Source organism: Grus americana, chromosome 1, assembly GCF_028858705.1.
Source record: "Grus americana isolate bGruAme1 chromosome 1, bGruAme1.mat, whole genome shotgun sequence".
Lineage (NCBI taxonomy): Eukaryota > Metazoa > Chordata > Aves > Gruiformes > Gruidae > Grus > Grus americana.
In genome coordinates this window covers 203,613,260-203,628,447 of record NC_072852.1, presented here as the reverse complement: position 1 = coordinate 203,628,447, position 15,188 = coordinate 203,613,260, and the positions used below count along the sequence as shown (strand labels likewise).

At 40.7% G+C, this 15,188-nt stretch overlaps 1 protein-coding gene across 6 annotated transcripts in view; it reads right to left on the bottom strand.

Annotated features, from left to right (window-relative positions):
- PDGFD (platelet derived growth factor D) overlaps positions 1-15,188 on the bottom strand; it is a 144,283-nt gene that overhangs the window by 8,286 nt on the left and 120,809 nt on the right. For all 6 annotated transcript variants that reach the window (XM_054848590.1, XM_054848610.1, XM_054848580.1 and 3 more), the window contains one exon: positions 6,678-6,892. In XM_054848590.1, coding sequence (XP_054704565.1) covers positions 6,678-6,892 — 215 coding nt within the window. The remainder of the gene's footprint in view (positions 1-6,677; positions 6,893-15,188) is intronic.

Genomic DNA, 15,188 nt, shown 5'->3' with positions numbered 1-15,188 from the left:
TATGGCTTACCAAATATCTGGTTAGCTTCATATTCTAGTGAAAGAGGATGGAGAACAACTCTGGATGCTATTTTAGATAGTGAAATTTGTACTTTGCAGAACTTATTTTAAAATCCTGCTATGCAGCATTATCTAATCTCCTTCTGCTCATCTAAAAATACCATCATTCTAGCATGCAAACCAAATTATATTTGTCTGAGATTCATGAAAGAGGAAGCATCAAAAGTGCAAAACATTCAACACAGATCCAAGTTCTGATACAGATGAAAAATCTTACTCTGCAATTTTTGAAAGTTATCTAATCCAAAGGTCACACACAGTTTAGCTGTGCTCTGAGCGTACGAAACCAAGCATTATGGGAATGTGGTTCATAATTTAGCTTAAGGACCTTTATTCTAGTAGGAACATAGCCCAAAATAAAGACAAAGACCCAAAGCTGCATTCTTTCTTACCAGAGATAATTATAGGATATCAGGAACAAGAAAAAAGAGTTTGTTTGCTGATCAGTGGTAGCATGCAAACTAAGGGATTGTTAAATGTAGACGGGATTATTGATTCTACTTTTTTTTATTTTTATGAATAAGAAACACCTGATTTTAACACAGCAAACATGGGAAAAAATTTAATTGGCTTAAAACTCAGGCATCAGAAATAGTCACTAAAGCTATGATGCTTTTGACATACGTGACATCAACAAGACCCTCACTTTTGGTGATCTTGTCACACATTATGGCTCCATCTATTGGCTTTTCACTGACCAGATACAGGTATTCCCCCTTCCCAAGTGCTTCTTTGCCCACACATGTATCACAGGATGTCTCACTTGCTTAACTTCCAGATGTCATCCCAAGAACTTTCATTTTCATTCAGTAAAAAACGAACCTTTTTTCCCTCACTGCACCTCTGTGCTCATCCTGTGACCTAGAAGTCACTTCTGACTCATTCTGTTTCCTTATATTTGCATTCCAAACAAATTCCATTGCTGCTTCTTGTATAATATTTCTATGCGTTAACTCTTTTTGTCAGGTTAATTCTATGCCTTTATTACCATAACAACCTTTTATCTCTTTTATACATGCACTATCAACTCCAGGACATACAATAATCAGGCCATATTCCTTGCACACTGGTTTGATGACGCTAGCTAATTTTAATCCCTTAGCAAATTTCCTTTGTTGTATCAGCAGCGTTTGCATCATTTTTGTCCAGTTATCTTATGCTTCCCTGTGTAAAGACAGAGTGAAAATTATTGTTTGTTCTCTCAAGTGCCTCCTTAAGGTTTGCTTCTCATTTCTCTGAAAAAAAAGAAAGAAAAAAAAAAAAAAGCCCCAATGACACCGAACTGTATTAGTTACATTTCTTAACTCCATTGCAACAACTCCTCTGTCTTACTGAAGTCTCATGTCACCTTTCCATTTTCTCTCCTGCTCCCCTGTTCTTTTCTCCCCAATAACATCCCTACTGTCCTGTTTTCCTTTTACAATGTTGGGTCCAGTTAAAGCTGTTTCTATGCCCCAGCAACCTGTGCAAAGACTTAGTATTGTGTAGGTACTCTGAGGTGCCTGCCACACTCTCAGGGCAGCAAGAGGTTATGAAGTAACCACCCTAACACTAATCTAAACCTTGTTGATGAGAATTAATTGCATGCATCTCCTGTGAAGGCATCAGACAAGCTCCAGTCTATATGAAAGCTGAATGGAGGTATAACGCTTCAAAAAGGAGAGGATGGTGGTGGAGGGCAGGGAGAAAAGCACCATATAGGCAGTGAAAAATGCATCGGTCTTTACAGGAGAGACAAGTAAGTAGGTAAAAGATGCAATCAGCCTTCACCACTTTGCTTTTTTCCTTATATGCCTTTTAGCTGTGTTGCTCAGCACTGTGTTTGTGGAGGTTTATACACTCTGACAAATTCTGGTTGCTACCTTAAGAGCATTTATTCCTCATGGAAACTCATTTCACATCTCATCAGTTACAGCAATGAGATGGGGAAACCGATTTCTTGTTTCTCTGAGGTACGTGCACGCTGGGCGGATGGCACAGCTGCAGCCTGAGCCGAACTGAGTCCTGGCCTGAGGTCCCCCACACCTCCTCTGGGCTGGGTGATCTCCAGGTTTACAGCCCCCCTCTCTTTAAAGAGCAGCTCCAGGCACTGCCAAAGAAATGCACTGCTTTCATTTCAGCTCCACTTTAGCAAGTTAGACAGCAGTAGACATGAGCATTTGATTAAGGTGTGCTGCATCAACTTCCATGTATCGCTTTGTCTTTCCCTTGCACGGAGCCCTGTAATGTAACTCAGGATCACTTATGGCAGACTGTGCCCGAGAGACATTTTCAGACACTGCCAGCACTTGGCCTGTTTGGTTTGCAGGGTTCATGACACTATTGGTAAGTCATGAGTATTTGTCCGTGAGCTCTGGTCTCAAGCAAACCCAGAAGCCATGGAAAACCACAGACCATCACAAGACTCTTGCAAAAAAACCCTACCCATTAAAATATCTGTTTACTCAAGTTATGAACCCATTTACTTCTGGAAACTGCTGAGCATTTTGGTAAAGTTATGGCAAACTTCCAGGTTATAAAACAGATCCAAGATCTCATTATTAGCATTCCCCAGGGCAATAAAGAAAAAGATACCCCTTACTGTGGCATTCTCATTTTCTCATTTTCCCTGCTGTTGCATTACTTCTTATGATTGGACGTGAGAGGAAAGAGCTGTACAGTCTGTTCAGGGAACTGGAGCAGCATTCACAGCTTGGGGAAATTAAAGGCTACACGTGATAGCTATTAGTCCTGCCATACTAGGAGGGAGCGCTCGGTGATGAGTATGGTGTGAGGCTTTGAATAGGAACTAAGTGGAAACTAAAAAACATTAAGAGCAGAAGGAGAAGATAACCTTGAAATCTCTCTGGACTAGAAACCTTTGTCTCAACAAACGCTCTGGGCATTAGTGCCCCCACAGCTGCCGGCACGCAGCTACTCCGGCACTGCAAGGCACCGGCTAGAAAGCCAAAATGGAGCCTATCGCTTCTGGAAAATTTGCCTGCCTGTCTTTCTCCCACAAATACTGGGTAGCTCAGAAATGCCAGACAACTTTTACGTGATTTCCAGTTGCATTTTTACTGTTGAGGACAAGTATATTCATGTGCAGGACAAGTAGCTCTGGTGGGTCCAGGAGCTCAGTAGATGAAGCTCCAGGGTAACAGATAAGCGAAATCAGCCTGGCAAGAGAAGCGGTCTGGGTTCTGCAGGATTGTTTCAGCTGCTACAAACACCTTCTTTGTTCCACTACCTTATACTTCCTTCTGGTGTCTTTTGCAAGCAAATACAAGTAATTGGGACTTGTATTTGAATCTGGCCTATATTCTCCTGCAGCAGAAGGTGGAGATTTTTAACCAAATTAAGAGCGCTGGGGATTTGATAAAGTGTGAAGCTCTGTCCTTCATTATGCAACTAAAGGCTTTTTGGTTAAGGTTAGTAGGTTTCAAATTGGCTTTGAAAAGAGTAAACCAGCTCCACGGTTCTAAAACCAGCATGTCGAGAAGCCAAAGGAATTAAGGACAATAAAGAATAAAACTTATTAGCTGTGCGTGGCTAATAATAATAATAATAATAATAATAAAGTGGAAAATATTTTGGACAAAAATTAATGGACACATCTTCAGTATGTCATACGTGAATTTATCTGCATGACTTCCACTCATGTTAATGGGAGTCACTTGGCTAAATTTCTGCTCAGTGAACTGTTAATTCATCCCTAAGGGATTAAGTTTAAATTTAAACTTACAAAAGCCATTTAATGTTAAAGCTGAAACACTGTCTGGAATTCATATGGTTTTCAGAGAACAAAGGAGTAGTGAAATAAATTAGCAGTGAAGTATTAATGTGAATATTGAATTTCCTGAATTTCCTGAATAATTTAGGGGGGTGTATGTCATGACATCCTGGTTATGACCTGGTTAGTGTGATATTCTGATGTCCCAGCTCCCAAACACACTTGATAACATGTTTATAATCAGCATTTTTTTTCTAGCTACTGTCAGTTGTTGGTCTAAGTTCTGATACAGATGTGACCCAGGATTGTGTAATTTATATTTTACTTTTAATTCTCTCAGAATCCTTCTGAATTGTGCACCACTCATATTTAAGGGCTGAAATTCCATATAGGTTTACTGTGCAAAAAAATAAAATTCCTTTTTATCATTTTAAATTAGTTCGCTTTCAATCTGTCTCAGACTCTACCTATTCTTTTCTTAAGGAAGAAACAGGAAGACCTGTTTTTCTTCTAGGTACTATTGATTATTTTCTATCTTTCACTGTGTCCTCTCTTATTCCTAGTTTTTTCTAAATGAAATTATCCAAAACTTTTGAGCCACTTTCTTTACAAATGCTTTTGATGTCTATCTTCTTCTGTATCTCTCCTGATGTATGTTTTCTGTTTCTATACATCTTTTCTACTCCTGCCTGTATCTTTCTAAGCACCAACGGTTAAAACCCAGTATGAGCACCCCACCAATTTATCCAGGCCATAATAATATTTGCTCTGTTATTCCCTGTTCTTCACCTCAATTTCTGAAGAAGACTGTCACTTTTTTTTTTTTTAACTATCATCACTGCACTAAACAACTATTTTCCTGAAGCTCTTCATGGTGAATCACTACTTGACCTTTAGTCCAACTTCCATCCTTCATTTCTCCCTCCTCCTTTCATGCACCCAGTGTAATATGAATAAATAGTTGTGATTACTCATCCTAATGCTTGCTACTTTTCTAAACTGCATTTATAAGTAGTTCCACAGGCCTTCTGAATTCCCTTGCAGCCTTCTCTGCTGTTAAAGCACGTTATCTCCTCTGCTAGCTCTCATTTTTGCCACTTCTCTGTTCACGTCCCTCCAGATTGATTATACATGAAATAACAATCTGTGTGCTGGGGGCACCCACAGATAGCCACTTCCTATGTAGAAAATTGCTCATCTCTTTCACCTCTTCACTCTTTTCTCTTAACCAGCTTCTAATACATGTCTGATCTTGTCTGGTGGACTGTTCGCTCTCTGAAGGAGGCGCCAAGTCTTTCAGTATTCTTGTACAATGTTGTGGTGCTGTATAAATATTTATTCATACATAAGGCATTCTGAGTTCATTTTATCAGCTCATAGTCATCAAGGTGTTTTATACCTATTAATTTTTTTCCAATTAACTTTTCTACCACTGAGATAAGGCTTTCCGCTCTGTAATTACCGGGGTCATCCCCTGCATCTTGCTTAAAATTAGATAAAATGTTAACTATTCTCTGGTCCTAGCTGATGTGGAATATGTCCTATTTTGCAGTTATTTGTGAGAAAAAATCTCTTACCTTGGAAAAGAGTAACCACACTGCTCACAGTGAGGCAAAGGTCTGACCTTCAACAGCCTTCTGCTGTTGCAGCCCTAGGGTCTCCCAGGTTAATGCCTTTAAGGTAAGAGCCCACATCACATCCAGATTTAAAGTCCATAAAGTTCATTTTCACTTGAGACTTAAGCAAGTGGCAAATCAGCTGCTTTCCTTGTTTTTTTTCCTCACTAAATAGGTTCTGAATGGATTAAAAATAAATATAATGGACTTTGACCTTATGCTAAAATTTTGCCTTCCTAAAAAATTGCTGAGTGGGGAAAAAAGCTAAGACCAAAAGATTCAGCTGCTTCCTACAGGTAATAAATCTGGAAGGGAAAAGAGTTCACAAGTGACTTAATTGTCATGTCCAAGCATGGTCATAAGTTTAAAAGACAGAGCACAAAACAAGAGGATATGCAGTCAGATGCCTCAAGGAACATATGTTTCTGTGTTACTAAAAAGGGTATTTCCCGTGGTATATGCATTCACGTTGCATCAGTCCGTTGCTGGGAAAAATCAGTCCAACATAAGCCTCATTCTTGCAACAAAGTTCACTAGGATGCTGTGGTAGCATTCACAGAGAGGTGGCAGAAGTTCTCTCCAACTTCTTCTAAATTGATTTACCTATAAATACCTGTTAACACCCCTTTCTAACATACATAACCTCCTTCCACTCTGCTCATTCACCACTTTCAAGTGCAAATCATTGGCCAATTGTTTGTATCCACTGTATATCCCAAAGGCAGATGTTCATCAAGAAAATAGTAGAAGTTCTGACAAAAGACAAACTGCAGTATTCTGAAGCTGTGCTGCTATGTATATATTGTAATGTCACATTAAAGACATTAATACTAAACTTATTTAAAATCAGGCCTTTCTGCAGGTCGACTGCGTGGGTGTGTGTCTTGCTATGGCTCACTGCAGTGGAAGGCGTGAATGCTGCTCCATGAGGTACCAAGCTGGTATCTAGCATGGACAGCAAAAGCAATGCTGTTACCTAAGTCTCAGCTCCACCTGTCTGGAAGCCTAAGCAGATGCTTCACCTCAGAAAGAGTGGTGACCACAGGGGGCATTCACTTAAACGCTCTGGTCTTTCTCAAATGATAACATCTTTGCCCATGACACTTCAATGCAGGCAGTGATTTTTGCCCAATGGTATAGCATAATGATAGTAATATAACATGATATAGCATGACCAGTATAACATGATCATCAATATGAGCAGCACACATAGCTCTGAGAAAAGCCTTCAGAATCAACATAAGCAGTAAATACCCAAAAGAAGTACCAAAGAAAAGGAGTGAAAATACCTCATGATATTTTTTCACTGTTTTCCCTGACATGCACATGCAGGATTTCCAGTTCGAAGTCCCACAGCCACAGTTTCCTCCGCAGCGCTGGACGAGGAGGCAGCGGGGGAAGAAAACTACATTTGTCAGCTTCAGTTCCTCCCTTAAATTGACAGAGTAGTTTCTTGGAGTGCAGCTGTAACGTTTCACATCATCATTCAACCTGTCCAGGTCAACTGCAATGCAAAAGAGGTTTCATTAGTAAGGTCTGAGTGGGACATTCCTCTGGTTTATACCGCTCCCCAGGCAACCAATAACACAAAGTGACACTGGTTGGAAAATATGTGAAGGATAGCAATGATTTCTGAACAGATAAATATAAACCCAATGATTTTAAATCATTACAGGTGACCGTCCAGGCTCTCATCCTGCTCCCACTGACTCCAGTAGCAGAGCTCACACTGAGTATAAAGGTGAAGGGAAGGCTTACAGTAAAATATTGGCCTGAAAGCTGAAGACTGGTTATTTTATTTGCTTGGTCACTGATCTGTTGGATCCTTGGGTAAGAGATTCCACCTCTGCTGCTCTCTTCCCTCCTCTGTTTATACCTACCTTACTTAGATTACAAACTCCTTTTTGTTATTATGGGCATAAATCCTTTTGCCTAACTGCAGGCATACAAAAGGCAAACACTTTAAACAAGGCTCTTCCTGTGGTCAGAAGAGAAACGTCTTTGAAGAGTGATTCATCCCTTCCTCAAAAGGGCATTTAGGACAGGTGGCATGACTGGCTTTCTCAAATTGCCTGTCTGTATTGTTTATGGATAGAGTTGAGATAACTCTCTTTTAGACGGAGAAATCAATCATCTAAGCAATATTAATTTCAGCTGGTAAATGCTACCATAATAGGCATACAAATAAATAAAATTAAAACTAATGGGCTTCACTGAATGCCAGTAGTTGGTTGATGTTTAGATGCCTGGTATCTCTGTGAGATATGTCATGTAAAGAAGTAGTAAAGCCAAGCATAAAAATAACTTATAGACTATCAACTGTGAGTTTAAAAGTGCTGTTTCTAGCTTTAGCTTGTAAAGCTAAAACTAAACAAAAAACTCCACCGTCCATAAATACACTTTCCACAATTGTAACACAGATAAAAGTAACAAATTTAATGAGTTTGATTTCTAAAGAAGTCTTCTGATATCTTTTTCCCTCCTTTTCTACTTCTTTTCTTTTCCTTGGGATTCTGTCTACCAACTAAGTGTTCAAAAATTCAATAATTCATTCAGGATTGGAGGACATGTGAACTTGTCTTGAGAAGCGAGGTCCTCTGGATTGAAACTGAGAACCAGAAAGAAAATTAAAATGCATTTTGAACTCATTGAACTTGAAACCTGAAGAAGTCACCTTCTTTTGATTCAAATCTTCAAATTTCAGAAAAAAATGGAAAACTGGAAACCAGAAACACTGTGTCTCACTGACAAATCAATAATTATATCAACATTCTTTTTTAAAAGACAAATAAATTAAAAATATAAATTAAGCTGAACAAAAAAAAAAAACAGAAAAGAACTGGAGGGTACAGCATACAAAAAATAATCCTGTCTACCCCAAATAATATTTTCTAACAGACACATCAACAGGAAAAGAGGAACGGCTTAAATGAGAACTGAGATAAGGGTCTAGTGTTTGTGAACGTATCAGATTTTCACGAGCATCTTTAATAGCTCACTACCACCTCTGGTCCTGAGTGCACCTATGCTTGTGCTTTACTATAAACATGTGAAAACCTCCAACAAAGATAGAGGCACTACAATGCTCCCTACCTTCTGTGACTCAGCCCTTGTCAACATCATGAAGTAAATTGTGGGAAAAGCTGTGATTTGTAAATATCATGCACCTTTACATTCTGTCCTGGAGATATTCACAAGGCAGATATGCAAGAGGCAAGTGTACGTAAATGTCATGAGTGCTATTATAGAAAATCATAGCAGCTTCACTTTTCTGGCAAAGTGTTATCTCAGTCAAAAAGAATTTAGCAGATAAATTGTGATTTTATAGCAATTGTGATACATCTCGCCATGAAATCTCAGTGGTTCTCTCCAGAGAGCTAGCCTCTCTCCAAAGGAGGTATAGATCATCCTCTTGATATAAGCAGAAAATCAATGGGGCTGCTGGTATACTCATGCACTGGGAGAAAAATACACTCCGAATGTCCACAGCCAGGACTTGGAAGTCCAGAGAATATTGATTTGTTTTAACAGATGATATTTTGTCCTCTGCTGTCATTCTCCAAAGCCACCCCTTCTCATTGCAGGCTCTCCAGATAATTCTTCTCGCAGGGAAGTGTTTCCCACTCCCCTAAACATTCTCATCAGGACTTTTGCCACCAGCTTTGCTTACTGATAAAGCAAAGACGTTTCTGGCTACTATTCATTTCAGGCAGTTGACATGAAGGAAAAATTAATCAAAGGAAGAAGAGGGCAGAGAATATTCTGCCTTCATGAATAATGAGATTTCTTGAGGGGAAAGCCTGAATCATCCATGCTCTGGCATGGTGGCAATCCAGGGGAATGGATACTGATATGGGCAGGCTGCTATTGGGACAGGCTGGCCGTCGACTAGGACGGTGTTTGCCGATGCTGCATCTCCAGACAGAGTTAGAAAAAAATGCTTGCAGGCTTAATTTAGCCTGTGATTGCAATGCCTCCTGCTGAGGTAGCACAAGAAACAAGGCTTCCAGCAACAAACTGGTCATTAAAGAAGGCCCAGACCAGGTCACATGAACTGACATCTGTGTCCAGGAGAAGATGTCCAGGAGACTGAACAAAATTTGCTCTATCACAGATGAAATTTCCCCTCAGGCTCAATAGTCCTCCTTCCTGCATTGAGCTGATACCTATTATCACTGCTGTGTTATCAACACAGAAATGAGTCCTGGTAACAAGACTGGCAGAGGGGGAAAGCACCAGCATTTAAAGGACCAGGGTGGGGGGGCTTTCCTGCAGAGAGCATATTATTTCCATCACAGTGTTACATATATTAGCTTCAGTACTTAAGCTGCTCAGTTTAAATGGCAAGGGGTGACCTGGCAAAGGGCTTTCACTGGAGGGAAGGCTTTGCTCACTAGCCTTCAAAAGCCTGCTTTTGATGACTTTCAGAAGTCTTTGCAGGGTCTCTTAGGCTGTAGCTGAGTCAGTACTGTGGAGAGCTGTTGACTTGCTCGAAGCATAGGAAGGAAAAACCAAATAATTAGGATAATTTTTTCCCTATGCAGTATGAAGGAATCAGCTATTTTCAGTAAGGGCTCAAAACTTTTTCTGGATGCTTTCTTCAGGAATTCCGAAATCAATCAGTAGCAAAATACATTTTATTTAGTGTATTTTTCCATAATGAACTATTTTTGAAAAACCTATGGGAAATTTTAACATGGAAAATTGCATGAATTCTCCTTGGTTTCATACTCAAGGCATTCTGATCCTCAGTAATTAGCTGTTTTTGGGACCAAATCCCAGAGTTATCAGTTAAGATGTGAATTCTCTGCACTTTGGCATATCTTGGGTATCAGAGTCCAAGGTGAAATGGATAAATACAATAGCAGAAAGGTCTTATTTTAGTGATGCTGAAATCATGAAAATAAATAACTGCATGGAGAGAAGGAAAGACTAAATAAAGGGCTTAAGAAATAAAGTCATCCTCCATAAAAATTCATCTGGAGGTAAACACCTATGCTCTTTTTCAATCTGGTCTACAAAGGTTACCCAGAAATGCTGTGGATGCCCCCTCCCTGGAAGTGTTCAAGGCCAGGCTGGATGGGGCTTTGGGCAACCTGGTCTAGTGGAGGGTGTCCCTGCCCATGGCAGGGGGGTTGGAACTAGACGATATTTGAGGTCCCTTCCAACCCAAACCATTCTATGAATCTGTAATTCTATGAAATCCAGCACTTCGTGGGATAAGGTGAGTCTGCAATGTCTTCTGTGAACAGCGTGTACTGTACTCTGGTAGCATCCCACTGACACCCAAGAACAGCTCCTATTGTCTAATTAGCTTTAGACCATGGTTTGCAGCCCCCTAAACAAAAGAACACATTTTGCTCTGAACAATTCACTCTGCTGAAAGCTTGCATATATATTTTTCCCCATCTTGGGATTGTTTTACTGTTTGGAGCCAGTCCATTTCTTCATCCATATAACAATGAGATTTTACAGTAGAGTCAGTTTCATGCATCACTTCACTGCTGTGACTAAAATGTAACCGAGCTTTGGTGTGATTGGTGTGAAATCCTGCTGCTTTACTTATCAAGGACTGAAACCACTGGAGTCCTTAATTTAAAACTAGAACTAAAAGGTTCTGTAGACTGGATGCAAATAACTTCAAAGTATTATTACAGAATGTCAGCATCAGAGATTCAATTTAAAGGCAAGGCAGATATAAAAAGATGCACCAGAGCAGTAAGCTGGATACTTGGGGTACAGTGTTTGCCCCCTCCTACCCCTTAAATCCTATGCTTAAATCCACCCTCATTTCACATAGCGCTATGGCATGTACTTACCTTGAAACACTGATTTTAATCAAAGGTAAGCACTGAAATCAGGGATTGCAGCTAACACCATGTCTTATTCAGAAGGGACAGCCTTAAAGATTGGAGAGGAGAGAAAACCTGTACTGCTAGCCACTGACTGATTTTAAAAAGGCAGTCTGTTAGGGTTTCTTTTAACACTTTATCTGTTCCAAATTCATATATGGCCCTAACATTGTCATATCTGAACATTTTACACTTTTTTTCATGCATCAGTCACAGACCAGAGCTGAGGTGTAAGAGATGGTAGCCACCTTGCCACAGTATTCCGATACCTCATGTACCACTTATGGGTACAAGTTATTCCCAGGGAGATTCTGATCGGACACAAGAGGAAAATTTTTCTCAATGAGAACAATCAGCCATTGGAATAATCTCCCCAGGGAAGTGGTGGATTCCCCAACATTGGACACTTTTAAGATTCAGCTGGACACGGTGCTGGCCCATCTTTTCAAGACAGCGCTTTTGCCTAGAAAGGTTGGACCAGATGATCCTTGAGGTCCCTTCCAACCTGGTATTCTATGATTCTATGATTCTATGTCAAGGCCATCTACAAGCAAGGTAAGGATTCAGGCAGGGGCAGACCAGTCAGCCTAACCTCAGCCCACAGTAAAATTAAGGGGTAAATCCTCTTGGAAGCAATGTCCAGGCACAGGAAAGACAAGAGGGTGACTGGGAACAGCCAGAACAGATTTACCAAGGGTAAATTTTGATGAACCAACCTGAGAATCTGCTATGATGCAATGACTGAGGTGGATGAGGTGAAAGCAGCAGAGGCATCTGCGGATTTTTGACAGTGATACATAGCATCCTTGCAGCCAGACTGCTGAGATGTAATGGATAGGTGGACTACAAATTTGGTAGATAACTGGATGGTCCAAGAGGCTTGAGCAAAATGGTCAGCAATTCCAAGTACAACTGGTGGCTGGTTCCTAGCAGTGTTCCTCAGGGGGTAACGCTGGGGTCAATACTGCTAAAGATCTTCACTAGTGATCTGAATGTTGTAATGATGTGAACCTCAGCAAATTTGTCAGTGACATTACATTAGGGAAATGTGTCAGTGTGCTGCAGGGCTGCCTTTCAGAAGGACCTCAGCAGGCTGAAGAAATGTGCTGGCAAGAACCCCATGAGGTGCAGTGATGACAAGTGGAAATTCCTGTACCTGACACGGAATAACCCCATGCATCAGTCCAGACTGGGGACACACTGGCTAAGCAGAAGCTTTGCAGAAAAAGCCTTGGCATCCAGCAGGTTGAACATGAGTCAGCTGTTTGCCTTGCAGTGACAGAGGCTGCAGAGTGAGCTGCATTACGAGGAATGTGGCAGCTGATTGAGGGAGATGAATATTCCCCTTCATCAAGCTATTTGAAACCTGCATCTGGAGTACTGTGTCAGTTTTGTGCCACCTCCAACAGAAGAGAAGGATGAACTATGAGTTCAGTGAAGGGTGACCATGATGGTTAAGGTGCTGGTCCAAAACAGCCACAGAGAGGCTGAAGGAACCAGATTTGTTTAGTCTGGAAAGGGGGTTCTAATAATAGTCTCCAGCTCTCTAGAAGGGGCTACAGGGAGGATGGAGCCAGTCTCTTCTTGGATGTGCACAGCAAAAATACAAGGGGCAAAAACCACAAGCTGCAGCAAGGGACATTTCAGTGAGCTCTAAAAAACCCCCTAATTACTATGAGGATGGTCAAACACTGCAACAGTTATCCAAAAGCTTGTGGAATTGCTTTAGTTGGAAATACTCAAAACTTAATTAGAGAAGGCCCTAAGTAACCTGATTTAACTTCGAGGTTGGTACTGCACTGAGCAGAGGTTTGGATGAGATGATCCACAGAGTACCCTTGTAACCAAAATTATCTATTCATCTATGATTGATACTAAACTGCTGCAATGCCTGTATGTCTGCTGTCCTTCCTGAAAGGGTATTGACATCACTATCCACATGGTCATAGAAGGTTTAAAAGTCTGATTTTGGTCTGTTATGAAGGCAATGTGGATGTGTAGAACCAGATTTCAGCATGACACTCAGCACCAGACTATGTTGATGACAGGTCATGTTAAGAATCATCTGTATGTAGACAGACTATAAGGCTTAGATTCTCAAAGATGTTAAAATTCCTAACTCTCACTGATGGGACTTGCCCGCATTATGCAGGGAATGGGTGCAGAGACTTCCGAGCCACTGACCATCCTCCCCTGGATGTCAAGCAGAAATCTACATCTCCCTGGGCGTCCTGACAAAGGCATGCAAACCAGTGCGAATTCTGCCTAAATTTCTAACTCTTGTGCTCTTTTTGGCAGCTAAAGAGATGTACTCATGAAAAGGGCCTGTACTCGTTAGCTTGCCCCTGTTCGTATTTTGTGCATCAGCAAGGGATGGAACTGCACTGTGGTTGGAGTATTGTTTGTCAAGTGGGGATCGAGAGCTCAGTTCTAGCTTGTCTCTCATCGCTTTTCGTGTATGGCTTACAGTTTATAACAAAGGTTGTTGTGCTGCTGTTTTGACTCTATACAGTACAGAATTTCTCAGGGAACTATGAATGTATGGAACCCTTTATCCCCAGCATTCACACTCCTCTAGACAAAGGTGTGTGCCAGGGCTGTGTCAGGTAGAGTAGAGGTACTGTATAAGCAGTCAAAGACATTCAGAGCAGTGCTGTAGCTGTCAGAAGCTATGGTGTGTTTGAACTTGAGTTGGAAAATGCAGTTCCATACATATGATAAACAATCACATCTTCCACTGGTTAAATCACCTAAATGAAGTGACACTGATGAAATTATTCTTCTCCATACTGAATGTTGACCAAACCCTGTGGCTTTCAGTCTTCAACACATATGGCTGATGGTAATCACTGTTCCACTGCACATGCTTAATGAGACCACAATAAGCACTTTGTTAAATATACCTGAAAATTTTGGGATGTGTCCAAGTCTTTCTTGTGGGAGCTGGGGAGAAGATGCTGCGATTTGGATTTACTACATAATCACAATGCCAAGACAAACCTCCTCAATACAGTGACTATCATTTTAGAGGAATAAGAGATCAGAACTTCAGTGGGATTATAACTGTCGCATGAAACAAGGTTCACAATATATGGGTCTATTATACACTGGCAAACCAATTATCAGCTGTGGTATGGGTCAAGTAGCAAAAGCAGGCCAAACTATCAGTGTCGTAAATGGACATCGCTTCATTGAAATCAGTGGAATTGAGCAGCTTATTCCAGTGATAAATAATATGCTGCAAGTTTCACTAGCATTTTAAAACAGGGTTTAATAAAAAAAGCTTTCACTGCAGTGACCAACAAGAATGTCACGTAAGGCATGAGGGAAAATCTCATTTGTCACAGAGGGGGAAGCGTACGGATGTAGATCTGAATTAGATTGTGAAATGAATGAATGAGTGTAGTTTGCATGCAACCGAAGAGGGGTGGAAGAAATACCCTGCTTTTTAAGCACAGGGAATACTTTAAATCAGCTGATATTTGAGAAGGTATTCCATCTACTTGGAATATTCACATTTGCCGTGAATGAGGGGGCATTCAGCATTTGTGATGCCTGCACTCCCTGTCTGGTGCACTGAAACTTGCTGGCAGCCATCCCAGAACCTTTCAAGGAAAAGTACATGGACATTTGCAGTAATTTATTGGCCACTGTTTGTAAACCCCTGAGAAATTACATTTCTGAGTTAAAATTTTAACTTCTTTCTAGACCCTTGTAAGCAGTGACAATTAAAAACTATTGTTAAGGACATGGCAAAACTTGCCTGATCTTGGGAACCTGTTTGGCAAAGGACAGCAGAAACATTCCATGAAGACTTGTGGTCTCATCTCGCTACTCCCCTTCTAGAGAGCAGTGTGGCTATGCCAGCAAGTGTTTGTTTATTTCACCTGTAAAGCTGTCATTGCAGACAGTTGTTATGGCAAGAATGTCCCACCTGATTAATTTCTT